Consider the following 22840-nt stretch of genomic DNA (forward strand, 5'->3'; position numbering starts at 1 on the left):
ATTATTTCAACAGATGAATGCATAATACAAACTCTGCTTTTTAAAAATGTGTATTATCCTTCTTAAGCATACTATTACCTTGTTTTACTTAAATCTGGCAATAATCCTAGAAGTAGATGTCACTAACCTTATTTGTGAAAAACAGAATATAAACAAAGCACTTAATTTACATCTTAGCTACAGAGCTGTAGGCAGGGACACTGGATGAGAGCCTTGATTTTTACTGGATTCTAGAATCTGCATTCTTAACTACTCTGAGAGTGGTGAGACTCCTAGAGCTCCTCATGAAAATCAGAAACCATCTTGGACATCAATAAGAAAAGCTGGCCTCGGAGCTGGTGAGATAGTTCAGTTGGGAAAGTGTTTGACCCTCGAGGGTCAAGACCTGAGTTCAATCCCTAGCATCCACATAAAAAGCCAGATGTGTTTATACATCCAGTGCTGAGAAGTGGAAGCGGGAAGAGCCCTGGGGTTTGTTGGCCAGCCGTCCTTGCCTAGTTGGTAAGCCCCAGGTTCTAGTGAGAGATCCTGCCCCAGAAAAAAGTAGGTGGCTATTGAAGAACAACGCCTGAGGTTGACATCTTGCCTCTATGTGCACACAACCGCACACAAACACAGGGCGGGGGGAGGTTATATTTAAATTAGCCTAGGTTTAACCCCCAAGGCGAACCTTTCTCAGACACAAAGAAAACCCAGATGATCAAGATTCACAAGACTGAGGCTGGACAGATAGCTCAGTGGTTAAGAGCAATGGCTGTTCTTGCAGAGAACCGGAGTTCAGATGCCAGTAGCCACTTAAGCAGATCACAGCTGCCTATAATTCCAGCCACAAGGGATCCAATGCTTGTTTCTGGTCTCTGTGGGCATCTGCACATGGGTGTGCAGATGGGAAGGAAATACATAAATACAGATGGGAAGGAAAAGACTCACAAGGTAACAAATTCATCCCATTCAGCAGTGTGCCAATGTTTCAAAGAACCTCCTACCTAAAACTATAAAGTCAAGATGAAACTTTCTAGGAAAGACAGAAAAAAAGAGATGAGAAATTTCTAAAATATTTTGTAATGCACTAAAATGATTATAGAATTAATAACTTCTCTCACTTTTCCCCATCATTTTATCTTCTTCTCTGCCACCATCCTAATGAAATTTGAACTCAGGTGGTAAAAACCAATATTATTATTAATCATTTTCCAACAACAACAATAGTGTCTCAAACCATACTGAGTTAAGAAAGCTTGTGTTCCTAAACTAACTACACTGATTAAATAAATTTTTAGAACTTAGAAAAAGCAGGCATGGGTCGGGAGGGGTCAAAACACTGAGATAGAAGTCCAAAGGCCCAGAACTAAAATATCGAGTTGGTATACTCAAGAAATATCTACATGAGATACATTATAAACCTTAAGAATTGGGAGTTTATAACTAAAAAGATTATTTATGTAATCAATCAATAGGTATTTATTGAGTACCTACTGTGTCTCAGTCCCTTGATAAATTGTGCAAATTTTAATTTTAAAAGCTTTAGTTTAAAAACATTCTCTGAACTGCAGTGTCATGTTGGAAGCTTAACTATCATACATTTTAAAGTCTTAGTGTCTCCACTTTTTGTTTTTAGCAAGAATCATGTGAGAAATAATGCTCCAGGATTAGTTCCTTTGTCTAAAACATTGCTCAGGGTTAAACACTGGTGGTCTGTATGACTGCTAGCCGTTTGGCCGAGGTACTATGAACAGCTCCCTCTGGTCCCTATCAGCTATTTCCTCGGGAGTCTGACCCTTTGAGCTGTTGTAACGTTCTCTTATTTTCCTGCCCACATTTCTTTAGCTCCTACCATTGAGTTTGAAGAAGCTGCCTACCAAGTGCGGGAACCTGCAGGGCCAGATGCCATTGCAGTTCTGAGCATCAAGGTCATCCGCAGAGGCGATCAAAATAGGACTTCTAAGATCCGCTGCAGCACTCGAGACGGGTCTGCCCAGTCTGGTGTGGATTATTACCCCAAGAGCAGAGTCCTGAAATTCAGTCCTGGTGAGTGAGTACCAGTCTCAGTCTTTGGGTTTTCTTTTTTCTTGTTTTATGTTAGCATTTATTGGTTATAGATAATAATAGATTTCATTATGATGTTTTACATCTGTATATAGTGCATTTTGATCATATTCACTCTGCTATTGTCCTCTCTTGTCCCTCCCATTCCCAAAGATCCCCGCCCCCTTCCCACCAGTCCAATTTATAAGGATCTTTTTGTTGTTGTTGTTTGGTTTTGGTTTTTGAGAGACAGCGTTTCTCTGTGTAGCCCTGGCTGTCCTGGAACCTGCTCTGTAGACCACACTGACGTCAAATTACAGAGTTCCACATGCCTCTGCCTTGCAAGAGCTGGGATTAAAGGCACGTGCCCCTACTGCCCAGCTAGGTTTTTCCTAGTGGATAGGAAAATGTCATTTGAATAGAAGATTATGATGAGTTCTTAAATTATAATATAATAGCTTCAATAATATAAAGCAATTACTAAATATATATTTGAAATTGCAGATAAAAATTTAGCTAGTTTTTTTTTTTTTTTTTTTTTTTTTTTTTTTTTTTTTTTGTACCCATCCATAGAACACACTGAGCATTTGGGTTTATTCGAAAGGATTTTTGTTAGCCTGTTGTTTAGTTGAGTGAGACAGCCTTGATTTTATTTTTTTTTATTTATATTTTTATTTAAATTAGAAACAAGCTTCTTTTACATGTGAATTTCAGTTCCCTCTCCCTCCCCTCCTCCCCTGCTCCTCCCACCTCCTGTCCCAACCCCTTTGTGCGTCCCAGGGAGGGAGAGGCCTTCCATGGGGTATCTCCAAAGTCTGTCATATCATTTGGAGCAGGGCCTAGACCCTCCCCAGTGTGTCAAGGCTGAGAGAGTATCCCTCTATGTGGAGAGGGCTCCCAAAGTCCATTTGTGTGCTAAAAGCAAATACTGATCCACTACCAGTGTCCCCATAGATTGTCCAGACATCCAAACTGACCTCCTTGTTCAGGGGGTCTGGAATATAGGACTGCTCCAGCCTTGATTCTAAATACAGACATATGCACATACATCATTCGATATATGGTGGAAAATGCTGTCCTGAGCCCTTTAGGGCTTACCAAAATCTGACAGACACAATCCCAATGTACAAATGGTTTTATATGTATTGGGAAACAGGAGAGCCTGCCATGAGCTTCCAAAAACAGTGTATCTTAGAGACACAACAGTGGTGGGTCTGAGAAGAGAAAAAGACAAGAGTCCAGCCGCAACCGTTTGGCTGTCAGATGCATTGATTTCAGTAGGGAAATGGATTGCCATTCCTGCAGCTCAGACACCTCACTGGAGTTTTCCAGGGCTGTCTTAGTTACGGTTACTACCACTGTGAAGAAACACCATGACCAAAAGCAAGCTGGGGAAGGAGGGATTTATTTAGTCTACGCTTCCACATCACAGTCCATCACTGAAGGAAGTCAAGCCAGGAACTCCAACAGGTCTGGAAGCTGGAGGCAGGAGCTGATGCAGGGGCTGTGTAATGGTGCTGCCTACTGACTTGCTCCCTGTGGCTTGTTCAGCCTGCTTTCTTGTAGAACCCAGTACCACCACCCCAGGGATGGCCCCATCCACTATCAATGGCCCTCCCCCATCAACCACTAACTAAAAAAAAATGTTCTGCAGGCTTGCCGGCAGCATGGTTTTATGGAGGCATTTTCTCATCTAAAGCTTTCTCCTTCCCAGTGACTTTAACTTGTGTCAAGTTGACATAAAACTAGGCAGTACCAGTTCCATCCTTTGTGTGTCTACCTGGTGTTTACTGGAACGGTAGCCAATCTTCCACATCTGCATTCGTTCTCCTTACTCTGTATTTTTGCTGTTTACTATTCTGAAGGGGGGACGGGTCAGAAGCAGGGTAGACCAGATGTGGGAAGGAGGAGAGGAAACGTCCTGCTGCCCTGCACTTTACAAGAGATGGAGTGAACTTCTAAAGCCGTCGCCTGCCTCCTTCCAGCATCTGGTCCTCTGTGTTATTATCTTTGTGAAGCCTGGGCTGGTAGGCATCCTTTGTGCCTTTGCTTTGGAGGACATCTGTTTGTGAGCTCTCACAGCAATGTGAGAGCTCATGCATAAGTGTAAAAGGGAAAGAAAAATTAAGCAAAAAGAAAAAAAAAAGAGTAACCAGGATGAAGTGTACTTTGGATCATAGATTTTTATTACAGCCAGCCTGTGTCAGGCAGGGGCCATTAATCCTTGTATGGTGTTGAATAGTAAATCTACAGTGCCGAGTCTCTACCACAGAGAATCTGGTCTATAAAACAGAGTCTGTACTCGAGATGGGTCTGCAGTGATTAGCAGTCATTGTATCTGTGAGGAGCCCCTGAAAGGACAGGGCATATTTTAATGTGATGTCTGAGCTGTGCCAGCCTGCACTCTATTGTGTATATCCTCTCATCTTTGCTCTTTCCGTTCTGTCCTTGGTGAAGGTGTGGATCACATCTTCTTCAAAGTTGAGATCCTGTCCAATGAAGATCGGGAATGGCACGAATCCTTTTCTCTAGTCCTTGGCCCAGATGACCCAGTGGAAGCAGTGCTTGGGGACGTGACCACAGCGACTGTGACAATTCTAGACCAAGAGGCAGCAGGAAGTCTCATATTGCCAGCACCACCCATTGTGAGTTGCTTGGTCCAAAGGATGACTGGTTTTGTGTCTCCATGGCCTGCAGTAGATGAGAACTAGGGAGATGATAGATCCCAGTGTGTGCTTTTTTGTTCTTGGCACTGAGCCAAGGGGCTCTCTCCTTCCGCTTCACCCCTACAGGGAATTTTGACCATGTTGGAGACATTTCTGCTTGGCACATCTCTCACACAGGGTCCTATGACCATCTAGTGGATAGAATCCACATATTCTACAAAACACCCTTCCCTCAGTGCACAGTGCACAGACCCCCCCCCAAAAAAAAAACCAGTTATTTGGCACAAATGCTGATAGTGCAAAGGGTAGAGGAACCCATTCCTGATGCAAGAACAAGTTGTCAACATATTGATCAGACAAAGATAGAAAGTGCAATTCAGTTGATCTTCTAATTGCTTTGTGGGAAGAGTAAGAAAGCAATACTACTGTATGTGTCTATTCCTGCATACTTACCACACACAGAATTAAGTGTAAAAGGGAAAGAAAAATTAAGAAAAAAAAAAGAGTAACCAGGATGAAGTGTACTTTGGATCATAGATTTTTATTACAGCCAGCCTGTGTCAGGCAGGGGCCATATGTAGGCATGTGGTGTCATGTTTCTCAGGTTGGGAGGAATAAAATGAATGTCATTAGGAAGAAAATGCTCAAAGATCAGCAGTGGACTCTAAATCCAGAGTCAAGTAATGGAACTCCTCTTCTAACTCCCCCTAACTAGTCTCTTATGTATTAGAAGAGATGGATATTTCAAAAGTTGTCTCCTATTTGTCTATGAAACAAATACTCTACCTTCATTATTCTTTTTTTCCTATTTTAGAAAACATGCCTCTATGTGCCATTAACAATTGAATACAACTCTAAATTAGCAGCCACCCTTAGTAATATAATCTGGGTTCCAATGTGTAAAAGAATTAGTGTATTTTTTCACATAAAGAGATAAGGCTCTGGTTTCTGAATGCAGTTAATAGGATAGTAAGACTTCTAGGGGGATCTCCTCTATGCACAGTGTCTTCACCTTTGCCTGGCAAGGAACTGCAGAGTTTCCTGTTGTGGCTCATGGAATCCCCAGGAGTGAAGAGGTTGTGCGGTCTTGGGGAAGGCCGCAGTAGCTCCCAGGTCTTTGTTTTCCTCAACCCAGCCAGAGCTCTGCTGCTTTCTCCTAGGTCGTCACCCTTGCTGACTATGATCATGTGGAAGAGGTTACAAAGGAAGGAATCAAGAAAGCCCCATCTCCAGGCTACCCACTGGTCTGTGTCACTCCCTGTGACCCCCACTTCCCTAGGTATGCTGTCATGAAGGAGCGCTGTAGCGAGGCTGGCATCAACCAAACATCCGTGCAATTCAGCTGGGAAGTGGCTGCCCCCACTGATGGCAATGGGGCTCGGTCTCCCTTTGAGACCATTACTGATAACACACCATTCACCAGTGTCAACCACAAGGTAAGGCAGGCTGAACCCATCAGGAGGAAAAGAGCCGGTGCAGCTCTTGTCAAATTCTATGAGGTCTGTGCGTGGCATTTGGAGTAAATCAGATAATCAGGTCGAGGCTTAGATGTTAGCAAAAGTAATGCTGTGTAATAGGAAGAGAACTGAGCCAGCCGTCTATTGGCCTATTCACAAATCCCAGTCTGCCCCCTTTCAGCCACTTAACATGAAGGCACTCTTTGACCTCTCTTAGTCTCCTGATCCGTAAAATATAACCAACACTCGGCCACTTGACAAGATCACTGGCTTAAAAATGATCAAGCAAGTCCAAGCTTCCAGGTGGCTACCATTGATTCCTTTTTATGTATTTTTAATCATTCAGTAGGAATTTGGGTATAAACTTCTTGAGGAATCAGATTTCTACCACATTCACAAATCTTCCGATAACCAGCAGATGAATGGCACACAGTAGGGAGTGAGTTTTAAACAGAAGGACAGAACACGAACTGTGTGGTCTGCACTTTGTAAAGCCCTGTGGGAGGACATGAAAAGGAGATCCTAGGGCAAATGTCTTTTTTTTTTCTTTAAATAAGCACACCCACACCCCACCCACCACCCAACAGGAGTGGTCACTAGTACTGTTTGCCAAGACTTGGGAAGAAGTGTTCCACAGCGGATTTCCTCATACAGCAGTGATATGGGTAATTTTTTTTTTCCGGGGTGATTTAAGACAGTCAACACTCGGGCTCAATGCAAACTCTAGCTGTCTGTAGCAAAATGTCTTTTTCATTGTAGCTGCATTTTCATTGCAGCTCCTTTCCTGACTAGTGTGGGGCCTCTGAGATTTTCAGACTACACTTCTTGTCGAACAGGGTCACTCATAGCCATTGTCTTTGGCACAATGTACTCACAAAGCAGGAAACCCATTCTTTTGCAATATAGCACAAATTTAAATCACCTTCTGTAGTATTAAAAACTTAAGGGCTTGAGAAGTGCTTATGAGACAGAGAGTTTGTGCACACACATGAAAATCTGCGTTTAAATCCCAAGAACCCACATAAAACTGGGCAGGACAGCACATCATTTCAGTGATACTATGGTGAGGTGGCAGGAGAAGCAAGAAAATTCCAGGAAGCATGCTAGCCTGGAGTGTGCAGGACAGTGGCAAACAACAGAGAGACCCTGCTTCAAACAAAGTTTAAGACAAAGACAGAGAAGCCAAGGTATCAGTACACACACACACACACACACACACACACACACACACACACAGAGAGAGAGAGAGAGAGAGAGAGAGAGCTGAGAGACAGAGAGAGAAGCCTTAACAGCTTATTATAAGTATCTAATTCTGTTTCAAACAGAACTTGTATTTGAGACAAAAGTCCATCTTTTTATAGGTACTAAATTTATAGCATTGTGGTTTAGCTTTCCCTGCATTGAACTGGTGACTAATACTCTTTACCCCAGTTTCCTTTGCTTGATGTTCATTTCTTCAATTACTTATTTAATACCATTGTGTTTATGCATTTTTGTAACATGCCTAACATCCGTCCTAGACTAAGTCCATTTATAAATAAATAAAGAGGTGGCAGCTAATTAAAAAAAGTTTAATGGGAAAATTTTCTTTAATTTTTAATGGACTTCAATGAAAATTGTTTCCATGGGAGGAATTACAACATTTATTTGATTGCTTTGTGGGAGGTCTAAGGCACAGAGAACTACTAATTAATTTTCCTGACCTATGCTTCCCATGTGTGCACACATCACCTGACATGTCCAGGTGACAGGGACCTACATTGCCTCTGAACTGCCCTTGTTCCTCTTGCTTTTGCATTTCTGAAAATGTGAAGGAATCTGGAGAAAGACTTTCAAAGGTGAAGAGGTGTCAGAGTCCAAGTTCTCAGCCTCAAGCTTTTATGACACTATGACCTCTGCAATTCTGTGGGAAGTGGTGGGAATCTCTCACTCTGCCTCTGTTACTGAGGAGCAGTAGGGATTGCTCTGGAGGATGGATGGATGGTGGGCAGGAGGGACAGACAGACAGATGGATGCATTGATGGCCCCCATAGCTAACCCTGTAACAAGGATTCCTGTATCATACCCATCAGACATAGTGCTTATGCAGTATACTCATGTCAGTGATACTTTATTTGTCTCTTAGGTCCTAGACAGCATTTACTTCAGCCGGCGGTTCCATGTGCGTTGTGTGGCAAAGGCTGTGGACAAGGTGGGCCATGTAGGGACCCCTTTGAGGAGCAATGTTGTTACCATTGGAACAGACAGTGCTATCTGCCATACCCCAGTGGTGGCCGGGACAGCTCGAGGCTTCCAGGCACAGTCCTTCATTGCAACCTTGAAATACCTGGACGTCAAACACAAAGAGCATCCAAACAGGTCAGATGACACCCCCCACCTTCCACCCCACCCCATGAGTGGATTGCAATATCCTTGTGTGTTTTCCAGCCACGGCAGGACAGTGAGAGACATTCCTGAAAAATTAAATAATGGTAATTAGAGCTTTAGGAGAAAGGCTTCCTTCAAAGGCTCCTTGAGGGCTGCCCCCTTGCCTGTCTTCCTAGCCTTGCTCTTCTCATCTTGTGCATTTTGCCTGCCCCACCAGCCTCCTGAAGAGACTCACGATACCTCCCTAGGTCTTCAAACTCTTTGGTGGTTTAAAGCCCCAACTCCAGCTCTCCCACTCACTCCACTTGCTGGGGTTAAGTCATCTTGTTCTATAACATGGCACAAAGAGTGTCTCTTCTAGGAACACTTTCAGCATTTCCTCCAATCCTCTGGTGCTTGTCTATGCTGCTTTCAGTGTGTTACCACCATTCTCGACATCCATGTGCTATGGTAGATGGTGAAAACCATAAGGGAAGGGACCCAATGATCTGTGTTGTGTATCTTCCTTCTAATTCAATGCTTCTGATCCCCAAGACACACTTGCCGAGTATCTGCTGAACTAATGAGTAATAACACCATCAAAGCTACAAGTCACTAGACTTATTTTTTTCCTTCTGCCATCATGATTTTAATGGGAGACGGATACTTACATTTCTTGCATAGCAAAAGAGACTTCCTCCGTGTCATACATATTCATTAAGCTTCACAGAATTTAAGTATTTACCTCTATGAATCACTGACTGGGGCCAAGTCCATGCAAATCCCTCTTCTTTTCAAACAGAATAGAATTTATTTTTGTTAAGGAGCAGTAACGGAAGAACAAGGGCAGCACTGACCCTTTCCTAGGTAAGGAGCCATGCTACTCAGCCTCATGTCTAGATTCCTCGAGGGGGAAAAAATGAGCTTACAGACCAGCTTTAGAAACTTCAAAGCCCCCACTCAATAAGCTTTGTGAAAATTTAAACTTATGCAATGAAAACAAATGCAGCCCATAAGTACAGCTTCGCTTGTGTCCCGGGCTTTAACCAGCATTTATTAAGTTCATATTTTATTTTGAATTGTATTCTATATGCACTGCAGAGACAAAGGCAATGAAGGAAACGGTCCTTGTCCTCAGAGTGGGGAGGCGAGATAAGCAGTCTGTGAACATACAAGAAACAGAAGCCAGTGTGAATAAGTTACACATAGCCTGGGACAAAGGCTTCCTGGGGTTGAGGAACAGAGATGGAGGCAAAGGTTACTGAAGACTGGGGATGGTCAGAATGGGATGCAAGGTGCTGGTAGGGAGGGGGGACTTCAACAGAGAGATGACTGGTTTTAGATGAAGAAAGACACTATGGTTAGTAGGATTTGGCTGGGTGAAGAAACTGACCTTAAATTTTAAGAATTCAATCATTCTATCTCTCAGCATTATTATTATTTAAATAAATGCCTAAAAGCATATCTGAAGAGAAAAGCTTGTAGATTCAAGATACCTTTATTCAGATAAATACCAGCCAAATGCAAGCCAGAGTGTGCCCAGGGGTAGCAAGGCAGGGAGGCCAGAGAGAAGGGGCAGCCTAAGGGGAAGAGCGTGTTCCATGTGCTCGTGATCGCTTAAGAGCCCATCCGGAGTCACTCTGGCCTCACCTTGACCACGCCTTGACAGGCATGGTCAGGCACACGTGTAGCCAGCCCTTAGGAGGCGTGGTTATGGTGTCTCTTTACAGATATCCACAGGCTGGGGAGGTGACTCAGTGGCTATGGCACTTGGCACACAGTGTGTGGAATGGAGTTCAGTTCCCTAGAACCCATATGGAAAAACTCAGCAGTTGTTGAAGCCACTTGTAATCGCGGCACTCAGGAGACAGAGACTGGGGTTCACCAGGGCAATCTGGCTAGCCTGGACTGCTAGAACCAGTGAGCTCCAGGCTCAACCAGAAACCCTGCTTTGAAGCAGAGTGAGATCCAGGAGGACACCTGAGGTCAGCTTCCAGCTTCCTCAAGGACGCACGAAGGCACCTACACCCATGCAAATATGCATACACACAACATACATGACACACTCACAAAGAACCGTATAAACAGGCCAGCCCACATTATACATGGAGAGAGAGTGGGGATGACAGCTGCTTCAGTCACTAAGCCTTAGCTCCTAACGGGACAGGGCTGCCACTTAAAGTAAATGGAAGCTTCAAAGTAATTTGGGAGTGTAATATTATCCTGTATAGGGAGAAAAAAATCTATATTTCCTGATTGCCATGAGTCTTGAAGATCCTTTAAGAATGAAAGTGACCCTACATGTATATCTATATCAGAGGTTCTCAACCTGTGGATCGAAACCCCTTTGGAGCTCAACTGACCCTTTCACAGGGTCTTGTAAGACCATCAGAAAACACCGATAATTTCATTAGGATTCATAATAGTAGCAAAATTACAGTTATGAGGTAGCAATGGAAATAATTTTATGGTTGGGAGTCAACACAACATGAGGAACTGTATTAAAAGGTCACAGCATTAGGAAGGTTGAGAACCACTGATCAATATCCTCATGTTCAGATATAAATCCTACATGGAAAAGGTCAAGGGGAGAAAACTGCTAAACTCATTGGTGAAGACAAATGAGTGATGACAAAGGAGTGTGTCCAGTTGGCAACTCCATCCTGGAGCTGAACACTTCTGTCTCCTCCCTCCAGAATCCACATCTCGGTGCAGATTCCCCACCAGGACGGAATGCTGCCTCTCATCTCCACAATGCCCTTACACAACTTGCATTTCCTGTTGTCCGAGTCCATCTACAGACACCAGCACGTTTGCTCCAACTTAGTCACTGCCCGTGACCTGCGAGGACTCTCAGGTGAGTAACAGCTTTGGAGGTGGTGCTCCGTGAGGAGGATTAGACTTTTCGTGGTTTCTAGTCCTCAACTATCTCAATTTTCCTTCTTAGAAAGCATCCAAACACAGGGAGCACAACTGAAGGAACCAGGAAAAGGAGGGTCTTTCAAACACAATTAATTTAGATTCCAAGCCTGTTCTGAGCTTGGTACCTAGACCTCAGCCACTGTGTCCTTATCTGTGACGTGAGAACAACTATTTCTGCCAATCAGATTGGGAGGATCCGATGTGTTGTTACATTTAAAATGCCTCCATGGTAAATGTGAGTCACTTCCCCACCCACAGAGACCATCCTTAGTTTCAGGCTCCCATGACAGCAACATCTTTAGACAGTGCGGTGTTAGGTGCTGGAAGCAGGAGTGGAAATAAAGTTTAGGGAACATGATTTTCTTTAGAGATCAACATCTACGTAAAGGTAAGGGGAAGAAGCAGGATTGGGCAAAAGGAAATGCCCAACAGTACTGCAACCTAGCAAAGAGAAATATGCTGATGAAAACCCTGTATAGCTCACCTCCCCCTGTTTCCGGGTGGGCCTGACCTTGGCTGGGCACCCACAGCAGATGAGGGCCTGCAGAAGCCAACGGCTAAAGGCTGTGCATCTGTGTTCACCACAACAGACATTTCACTTTACAAAAAGTGCTGTCCGTTTCCATTTACTTTGACAAGTGCACATGAAATGGGTGCCCACCCGCACCCTGCTCCCACCGCGTTAGCCGATGAATCATTCAACAGTGGTTTTAAAGACAGAAATGCATTCATCTGCCCTTTCATAGTCATTAAGTATCATTTTTGGTAGTGGTGGTCTTTGTACAGTAGAATTAGTTGAGTGCAAATTATTCTTAAACCATTAAACTACACACAAAAGTTGAATCACTCTAAATACATAGGCACTGAAGGAAATGGTGTGATTTAAAAAATTGAAAATCTCTGCCTCTCCCTGTTTAAAAATAATTAAATTCATCACAGGTGAATTGAATTTCCCATAGGACACAGGACCGGTTGCTGGTGGCAGACATTGTGAGATGCATTAGCTCTTTTAAATGCGATGGCCACTTTTAGTACTCTAAAAGTTACATTCTGAGAGCAGCAAGGGACTCAGAGGGTGTAGGCTCTTGCTTCAAAGCATGATGACTTAAGTTTGGTGTCCAGGACCAACATGGTAGAAGGAGAAAACTGACTCCCACAGTTGTCCTCTGACCTCCATGCCATGGTCTTATACACACACGCAGGTGCACACACACACACACACACACACACACACACACACACACACACACACAATATAAAAAAATGAAAAAATTATATATTTCGAATGTTCTAAAACTGTACCAATATTCAGAACAGTTCACAGGCTTGGTAGCATTTGATCCAGTAATTTTGACATGTAGGACCTGTAAGCAAGTAAAGTTGAGTTGTGCATCATTAGCAAGTTATTTACTAATTAAGGTGTTTCCTCCCCCCATGAGGTCAGGAATTATTGGAGGACAAGGAAGAGGAAATTGGATAATGGTTTGATGGCTTTTCATAAAGCTGTTTTTCAAATTGGTCTTAAAAATGGTTATCTATGAGTAAATGATCCATATAGCAAATCAATTTCATCAAGACCGGTGGTGGGCCATGGGAGATGTAGAAACACTTGGAAAATTGCTTTATTCATCCATGATGTCACGTTGTCTTCATACTTTCTCCTGGGTACCAAGATTTTTGGAGAGGCAGTGCTCCATTTAACACCAGGCAACAGGCAGCTCATGCTCTGTCTCTGTCTCTGTCTCTGTCTCTGTCTCTGTCTCTGGTGTGTGCATGGGGGGTTATTATATAATGTGTACATGTTCATCTGTGTGTTTGTACATATGTGTTGGCCAAAGCTCCATTAAAGATGTCTTCCTCAGTCATTCTCCACTTTACTTTTTGAGATGCAATCTCTTCATTAAGCCTGGAGCTTCCTGGCTGGCCAATGAATGTCCATGTCTCCATGTTTCGGCACTGGCATTATACACACATGCCTCTCTACCTGGCTTTTTTTCTATGGATGCTGGTAATCCCCACTCAGGTCCTCATGTGTATTCTGTGAGGAACACTTTACCTACTGAGTCATGTCCTCAGCCCCCAGTAGGCAGCTCACTGCTTTACAAGCTCTCTCTGGACCTCACTGTACACTGGGATTCCAAGTTAGATTCAGCCACAATCTCAGGTGAGCAGCTCAGTGATCTCCCCTTCACCCAGACTCTTGGCATGCTTAGACCAAGTCACTGTCTCCTCTTCCCTCCCTCCCCTCCTGCAGAGGCAGGGTTCCTAGATGATTCAGGCTTCCATAGTACTGCTCTGGGCCCTGGCTATGACCGCCCCTTCCAGTTTGACCCAAGTGTCCGGGAGCCTAAGACCATCCAGCTGTACAGACACCTGAACCTGAAGAGCTGTGTATGGACCTTTGATGCGTACTATGACATGACAGAGCTGATTGACGTGTGTGGGGGCTCCGTGACTGCTGACTTCCAGGTGCGTACCCTGGGTTATTGTGCTTGGGTGGCATGCCTCTTCAGTTCTAGAAGTTTGTCACTTAGCACATAGCATTCCAAACCGGGCTAGCCAGGTAGGTCATATTCTGAATAAGTCCCTTATCTGGGTCTCAGCAGTATTGTGGTTAAAAGAGCCCTGGTGTCTTCTAAATCAAGTTAAAGTATAAGAAAATTACTGTGGCGAGCCAACTTTACAAACATGAGTACCAACTTCTTTAGAAGGATGCGTGATTCTTTTTTTTCTGTGTATGCTTTGGGAAATGGAGATTTGCATTTGATAGTGGAGTCCTTTATGTGGGTGTACTCTCTGTTCCCCACTCTGTATGAATCAGGATAGCAGGTGGCACGCCTTTCAGAAGACAACTCTGGATTTCAGAATAAGGGGGAGAGTCCATTGCTTCAAGCACTTTGGCTCTGTGCTTATTCCAAACTCACAACCCCAGTAAAAACAGATATACACACAGTCATGTTTGTTTGTGTGCATGTGTAGCAAACCACTAAACAGTCCTAATGGCAGCAGCTTTTCCAAGGAGAAGCCAGAGGCTCAGAAGGACAGTTCTGTGAGTGACAGTGAGACTAAGCTACCTCATGGGAAAGTTAATTCTCAGGTTCCATCCCACCTTTTGAGCATTTATCCCAGTGAACCAAAAACTTTTTAGCTGCTTGTTTTTCATTCCAAAAACAAGTTTGGCCTCACTAAACTGGAGAACCTATAGAGAGACCTATCATTTGGGGAGTATCTTTAATTCAAATGTGTTTTCTTTGTTCCGGGTCCTCTGGCTTTTTTGGTGTGCAGCACTGCCCTCTACTGGATAACAACATCAAGGCAGCCCGCATTTGTTTCTGTTTTTACAGATGCCTGGCCTATAGAGTCCAAGGATGTAAACAATCACAAGCCTGATTATTCCTCCCCTCGAAAACTAATGTTCTCTATTCTCCATGGGTTTTCTTCAATTAAAGATCTGGATATATTGTTCACAGTAGTCTTTAGAAAGTCCCAAAAGCAGGGATTGCTTATGTCCACTTTTAAAATTTAAGACAGAAAGAATAAAAAATATGCCAAGTATTTCATTGTTGTCTGTTTCTCTAAAAATAACTGAAATTGCTGATTGTAATTGAAAAAAAAACAACCAGAGAAACTAGAAGTAGGCTGTCATTCAGTGCCTCTCAGCTAGTACCAGTGGACTTCAATGAGAAAGCCTCCTGAGTTCATATTAAACTGTGACTAGTGCTCTCTCCATAACCCAGGTATGCATGAAATATTTGTCAGACAATGTTCTTAAGGATTAGCAAGTAATACCATCTTGGATAAAGGAAAACAGCGAGAAAGAAGGGAATAACAACACATCCTTCAATATCTCATAGGAGCTGCCCAATAACAAAGTAAACTCCAAACTTACTGACTTAGCTTTCACTGACTTTTTTGTTATAAAAGAAATACATATTTATGGAGAAAATAGGAATTTTAAAATAAATTCTCCTATCCATAAATGTACACAGTTCACTGTGAAATTGTATGTTATTTTCCTATCCAGTTTTTGTTCACTGCCTAGTGAAATTTATGTTAGTGCACCAAATTAATAACTGTAAAGTGAGTCCCCTTAGAGAGTGGTCTTCCCTTGAACATGCGATCTGCTCTCTTTTCAAACATTTCTCCAAAATTCCATCTGTGCCAGTGAACTACAGAAGCCCCTGCAGCCCTGAGCTATTGGTAAGCTTCCTAGATGTGATGTCAAAGCCTGGCCTTTGTTTCTGGCACATGGATGTGATTCTTACTAAGACACCCTGAGCCAGGCCTGTGTTCATACCAGAGGATGGGACTTGGGTGCCTTGCTGATCACCATTGATCAGTGTCTCTTACAGGTCTCAGGTCGAGCACAGTAACAGGTTACAAGTCAGTGAGCAAATCCCTTGGCCTGTGAGACTTTGTTTCCAGCAAATGCCTCTAGAAACTGAAGATTGGAAGCAAAGATACTTCTTACTCTTTAAAAGTATTTGTGTTCAAGTGTCACCTCCCCAGAAAAGCCATTGAAGATCACCTCTTCTGAAGATGCATCCTGGCCACCTTGAACCTCTATATGTTTCAAAGACAAACTGCAATTGTTGACTCTTGATCAGGAATTACTGTATGAGCCAGTGACCAAGGGAGTGGGTGAAAACTGAGCCAAAAGGTGACCATCTTGTGCCCTTTCCTTCCAGGAGAGAAGTAAGCCTGTTTCTTTGTGTACTGTTTCATTGGCAGGTGAGGGACTCTGCTCAGTCATTCCTAACAGTACATGTGCCTCTCTATGTGTCCTACATCTATGTGACAGCGCCCAGGGGCTGGGCCTCCTTGGAGCACCACACAGAGATGGAATTTTCTTTCTTCTATGACACGGTTCTTTGGAGAACAGGTATGCCCATGGATGTCTTAAGTTCAATCATGATTAACTAAGCAATGAATTCTAACAATAGCTCCATTTCCATGGTCTTCTAGAAAAGAAGGAAGGCTGAGGTCTAGAGAACCCATTGTTCTTTTGTTTGTTTTTCCATTTCCACTGTTCTGAACTTCAGCATGACCCCAAGCCCACGGCCCCTTACTTCCACTTCTCCCATGCTCACCCCCCCTTTCTGGGGGTGACACCCTTCATCTGAGGCAGAGATGCTGAAGAGTTCCGAGAGCATCTCTATGTAGGCTTCATCTCTAGAAACTGAAAATGCATTGGCCCTTCCATTGAATGGCTTGAGCTCAAGTCATCTGTTTGTTTTATATTCCCCAAGGGAAAAGAGCTTGACATTCTCCTGCCTGAACCAAATCAACTTTGGACCTTTGACTCTTTTCTTTTTTATTGTGGAGAGGGGTTCATTCTTTTTATTTTTCTCCTCCTTTGATTACCTTTTATTTTAGGTCATTCTGAACCCATCAGAATGCCTATAACTGCGTCTAGACTCACTGTGTGTCAAGCCACACTTGATTTTCTACAAGATCCCTTGTCCTCTCCATGGTTTGAGTATAAAATGTAGACATCAGGACTTGGGATTCTGTTCGGAGTTTTAGATCCACTGTTTCCTAAAATGTGGACCTAACCTGAATCTGAGATCAGTGGTCTCCACATAGATAAAGAAACCCTACAAGGAAAAAACAGAACCAGAAATGAGCTGCTGCACTGTGCTCATTGGCCCTGATGTCGTCTGCAGTCGATGCTCATGTGAATATTTAACTTTTCTCCAAATCACATTCCCACAAATACTTGGATCATCTCAGAGACGTCTCAGGGACAGTTGTCTAAAAGGGTCACTATCTGGGAGACCCTGTCCATGCCCTGACTTTGTTTTGTGTGTGGTTGCTTGTCCAGGGATCCAGACAGACAGTGTGCTCTCTGCCAGGCTTCAGATCATAAGAATCTACATTAGAGAGGATGGCCGTCTCGTCATTGAGTTCAAGACCCATGCCAAATTCAGAGGTAGTGTCTGTGTGTCTTTTTCCTACTTCTTTACTTTAAAATATTTTAAACATTTAGAAATTTAAAGCTTAGAACAGTGAAGAATAAAGTTAATAGCTGTTAACATTTTACTATCCATGTATGAACATATACACACTCTTTTTTTGGTAATCTCATTTGAAAAGAATGAGATTCCATCTTTGTGTACATTACCCCAAACACTTCAGTAGACCTCATATAAGAACATGGAAATCACAATACCATTTCACATCCATTGTACCCGACATAGAACAATAGTCCCTGTGCAAATAGCCCCTTCCCTCACAAATGCTATCCTACTTGCTTTATGTTTCCTTATGTTTACTTTATATCTATACACATAAAGGAAAGTAGATCCAATCAAACTCCATGTGTTAGATTTTGGTTGTGTTATCTCATTAGTTTCTTTCCATCCAGAATAGTCACTCTGCCTTGAACATTCACACTGAATTTTAAGAGTAATAATGTTTTGTTAGAATAACCTTTATGTTTTCAGAGATATCTACACTTGTCCTCTTCCACCAAAGACTTTAATAGATCTAAATGTGATTATATCCAACATTGATATTTCTATTTATAAAATACTAAGCCCCAAAAATGTGTCTGATGAGATTCCAAGCTGGGTATATTCAGTGCTTATTGTCCCAAAATATCAATAAAATTGTATGTAAGCTCATCACATTTCGTTGTCATTATGAGTAGGGTGGTGGGCTGGTATCAGATGCTATGCTAACTCAACCATTGTAAAATATATTCTACAGGGTATATGTGCCCTTAGTGCCCTTAGTTCTTTGCTAGAGAAACAAAAGTTAGGACCTTAGGCAAACACAGTAAATTCACAAATCAGAGTATATTTCCCTTGGAAACAGGACAGTTCGTGATGGAGCATCACACTCTCCCAGATGTGAAATCTTTCATACTGACTCCAGACCACCTAGGAGGAATTGAATTTGACCTTCAACTCCTATGGAGTGCTCAGACGTTTGACTCTCCACATCAACTCTGGAGAGCCACAAGCTCTTACAACAGGTAAACACCATGATGGAAGCTTCTGGGGCTTGATCTGAAAAGTTTTCAACTTCTTTCAAGAACCTGAAACCTAGACACTTGAAGATTATTCCAGAATGTTCTTCTGCCTTCCATTTAACCTGACAGGGCTGGGGTTGCTAACTAGTAACAAGTCAGTGATGGGTACAAAGACTTCTGGAGAACTTTGTGTCTTTCTATAAGCACACTAATTCCCACTGGGTGCCCCCCCCTTTCAATGAACATCCATAGTTTTTAGTTCTTCAACTCTGAAAAGGAATGAGGCTGTTGAGTCTGGGAGGAGACCCTGGGATGGAGAGCTAGTCCAATGGAGGTGGATGTTCCAAGGACACACTGCTTCCATCCTGCTCCGGTGAAATGTTCTCTCTGTGGTATTTGCCTCCTTTTCTGCAACATCACCTGACATAGTTCCACTTTAACAGACAGAGCTCTTGCATTTAAGAATATGTTGGCAGGTTGTCAGCTGACAAGAAACACTAAGCAAACTTCCAGGCAGATTTCCTGAACTCTCTATTTGTCATCACCTGAACCTTCCGGATTTCTATTAGCAGTGTGCCTTTTATAGCTTTCCTCACAGAAGGGACTTGAGTAAATGAAAATGTTGTTTGTTTTTTTAACACCTTGGGATAATACTCTGAAGGTGAGACTAATCAGAGATGAGTTCCTGAAAATGCCACTTCCAGAGTTGTCAGTGCATAAATGCCACCTGGACCCTGCTTCAAGAAATCATGTCTTTCTGGGGCTGTCATCACCGGGTGTTGCCTGTGACTACAGTCTGCTCTGCCTTTTTCCAGAAAGGACTATTCGGGGGAATACACCATCTACCTGATCCCTTGCACTGTGCAGCCCACACAGCCGTGGGTGGACCCAGGAGAGAAGTCTTTGGCTTGCACTGCACATGCTCCAGAAAGGTAGGCCAAAATAGGTGATGCTCACTGACTCTATTTGCTCACCAAAATGCATTTGTCTTCCTTAAATGAATACCCACACTGCTTCCAGAGTCATTCACAGACGTTCAAAAATGCTGAGTCACCCAACAGTTCCAGCCCCAGATAAAGCTGAACAAGGAGTCCCCTGCCTTCTCCTATCAGCTCTCTGAGTACAATGACCTTCGTGACCTATTGAATTTCATTGGTGGCCTTGCTATTGTAAGTGACTCCTAAGTATAGAACTGAAGTGTTTTCTACTGTTCCTAAGCACATAAGGGCTACCATGTGCCCTGTGGAGTATTAGATAAACTCAAATTCGGGCATGAGTTAGTGTGCTGTAGGCCATGAGTCTGGTGTTAATGAGTCAATGATGTGTATTAAATGAAGGGATCTTTAAACAGGAACGCACAGAAGAAATGGTTGTGTGTTGCTCTGTTGCTGAAATGCTACAACCAGACATTCACAGAAACCTAGTTCTGGATCTCCTGGAACAGGGGTCCAACACCCATCAAGTCAATGTTCATGGAGACTTTATAGCACAAACTATGAAGAAGAATAAGGACCAACCCCATAGAGCTGGAGACATGGCACAACAGTTAAGAGCACTGGCTGCCCTTCTAGGGGACACAGGTTCCATTCCCAGGATCAGCATAACAGCTAACAGCCATCTGTAATTCCAGTTCCAGGGGCTCCAACACCCTCCTTTTGACTCCACAGGCACATTTGTGTTGCATTGACATACATGCAGGCAAACACTCAAATACATAATGAAATAACAAAATTTCTTAAAAGTATTAGTGTATACCTACCTCAGGCCTGAGACCACACCGTGCCTTACTCCTTCAGTTCATGTTATTATTCATTCCGGGCTTACCAAGTACCTTTCCTGCTCTGAACACTAAGATTATAAAATTATATGACAACAGTGTATTAAAAGCCACCCAGGCCTCAGACACATTAGTGCCACCCAAGAACTGAGCAAGGGACCTAGAAAATATTGAGAGAAGACGCTAAAGACAGGATCCGCACTAAGGGAGAACTACTTGAAGTGTGACATCGTGTTGAAAGACTGGGAGCTAGCTGTTAGATTTGATAATGCCGGGTACACAGGTTGGTTAGCTGCATTAGATACTGCGTGGGGGAGAGGGGTGAATTCAAGAGGTAAGAAAGCAAGAACAATAGGAATAAGGAGTTTTTCTAAAAAGGATGTCAGAGAAATGGTAGTAACTGATAACAGATGAGAGGCCATGCTTTTTTTTTTTTTTTTAAGAGCTTTTACTAGATTGTGTTTTAGGGTAGAAAACATTTTCAAATGTCTGCATGCTGCAGTGAAAGGGAGAGCTAAGGATACATGGGATAAAGCCAGGTCCTTGAGGGTATATAGACAGTCATTGGACATGAAGGAAGGGGCTAGCTTTAGCTTGGAGCCAAGACAGTTTATTCACTAAACAAGGATGGCCAGAAGTAAAAGAACACTGCTGTCTGAGGGAGGGGAGGAAGTGAGCAGAGAGACTTAAGTATAGTGGGGCAAGCAGGCTGGATGGTTTTGAAATTGTTGTATTATTGATGGTAAACAAGCCACAGATGCAAACATACATTTAATACATATTGACATATGTGTGTACTTGTAAAACATCCCTATGATCAAAACAATACACAGCCATTTCCTCCAAGTCTCCTCACACCTCGTTGTAGCCCCCCACCCCTCCCCTTCTCCAAGTGTACCCTCATCTGCTTTCTGTCACCAGAAGGAGAGTGAATTCTCCAGAAGCTTATGTGTTATAATGCATCCACAGTTATTTTTCTCTGGCTCATTTCACTTGGCATGATTATTTGATTTTCTGTGTTACTGCATAAATAGTTTCTATTATTGCTGAGGTATACTACATGGTATGAAAATAGCAATATATCAATTCATCATTTGATTGGCATTTGGGCCCTTTCCAACTTGGATCTATTTTAAATAGATCTACCCTGAATATGTATGTACAGCCTTATGTGAACACATGCTTTCTGTTTTCTTGGGATGGCTGGATCATATGGTAGGCATATATTTAGCTTAAAAAGTTGGTGGGCTGTTTCCCACGTGTTTATAAATAAGTGATTATATGTGGACATCTCTACCATGGCTGTGTAAAGTGTTCCGGGTCCTTTGCATTCTGGGAAGAGTGTTCGGCAAGGTCCTGCTGTGGATAGAAGGATTAATGGTTTGTTAAAAGTAAAGAGGGGCTGAAAAGATGGGGGGCAGCATGTGAGATGTTTGAAAGTGGAATCTGGGGTGCTTATCCATAGTAGCAATAGGAAAGTAAGTAGCTGCCATTGGGTGGAGAACAAGCCCATGGCAGGTAAGGAGGTGAAGATTTAGACGGTCTCTGGATGTTGAGCCACCATAGCTGATGGCAGGAAAAATGCTTGAAGTATCCCAGTCAGCTGCATACATGAGTGGTAGTGACCAGGGAAATCCCTGAGGCTTTGATAAAGACCTCCATGTAGGACCGAGTGCTCAAAAGTCTCCCACTCTCTGCTCATTATCTACTGTGTGTCTCTGTGTTAATCTCCATCTCCTGCAAGAAACTTCTCTGATGTGGGCTGAGCAAAGGCACTGATTTACAGGTATAGCAGTATGTTGTTGGGAGTCACTTTATTAATAAGTACCTTTAGCAGAATAATAATCTGAGGTTTTCCCCTAGGTCCGTGGCTGATCTAGTCCCATGTTCTCAGCCACTCTAGCAGTTTCATGTATGGTTGTGGTGGAGTATATAAGTATCCATCAAAAGAGTCTAGGAAAAGTCTAGCTGGGGCACTGAGGTAATCAAAGAGCCACTTTGGGGGTTGGTGGGATGGAATTCAGGAAGAAGAGAGACCTCAGTCTGCCACAGACAGGAGGGATGGTGACAGGGAAACCATGAAGAACAGAGGGTGAGTAGCATATTGGAACCTGCTAAGGAATTTACATTAAAATTTTTATTTTTTTATTGTGTCAGCTACTCAGTGGACACATATGTGACAAGCTTGTGTTTAGCACTTGTCTTAAATAGAATATTACCAGTGCTTGGAGATTTTTATTTATGTTATTTTGTGGGGGTGTTTTCTTCAGCTCAGCATTTAGATAGAGTCTTGCTTGCTGTCAGTCAGGCTGGATTTGAACTCTCAGTATAATTCAGATGAGTCCATAGTCTTCCTGATTTAGCTGGAAGCCAGAAATTCTAGAAAATCAGTGAGCTCCAAGTTCTCTGAGAGCCTTGCCTCAAAAATACAATGGAGAGTGACTGAGGGGAGACAACATCAACCTCTGACCACCACATATGCATATGTAGACACATGTCCCCATACATACATGCAAACAACACACACACACACACACACACACACACACACACACACACACACACACAGGGAAAAGTGCTACTGGTATCAAAGAGTTCTAAAGACTAAATTATACTGTTTTATAGAGAAGCTGGGTCTAGGGATATGGTTCAGTTGGTAGAATGTTTGAGT

General features: G+C 43.0%; 1 protein-coding gene across 1 annotated transcript in view; it reads left to right on the forward strand.

Annotated features, from left to right (window-relative positions):
• Positions 1 to 22840, forward strand: part of LOC100753685 (extracellular matrix protein FRAS1) — a 269806-nt gene that overhangs the window by 238456 nt on the left and 8510 nt on the right. Inside the window, exons 60-69 of the mRNA XM_035453056.1 lie at positions 1828 to 2028; positions 4483 to 4670; positions 5852 to 6127; positions 8274 to 8506; positions 11191 to 11351; positions 13671 to 13885; positions 16148 to 16298; positions 17241 to 17348; positions 18236 to 18395; positions 19208 to 19324. Of these exons, the coding sequence (XP_035308947.1) occupies positions 1828 to 2028; positions 4483 to 4670; positions 5852 to 6127; positions 8274 to 8506; positions 11191 to 11351; positions 13671 to 13885; positions 16148 to 16298; positions 17241 to 17348; positions 18236 to 18395; positions 19208 to 19324 (1810 nt within the window). The remainder of the gene's footprint in view (positions 1 to 1827; positions 2029 to 4482; positions 4671 to 5851; positions 6128 to 8273; positions 8507 to 11190; positions 11352 to 13670; positions 13886 to 16147; positions 16299 to 17240; positions 17349 to 18235; positions 18396 to 19207; positions 19325 to 22840) is intronic.

This window comes from Cricetulus griseus (assembly GCF_003668045.3).
Source record: "Cricetulus griseus strain 17A/GY chromosome 1 unlocalized genomic scaffold, alternate assembly CriGri-PICRH-1.0 chr1_1, whole genome shotgun sequence".
Classification (NCBI taxonomy): Eukaryota; Metazoa; Chordata; class Mammalia; order Rodentia; family Cricetidae; genus Cricetulus; species Cricetulus griseus.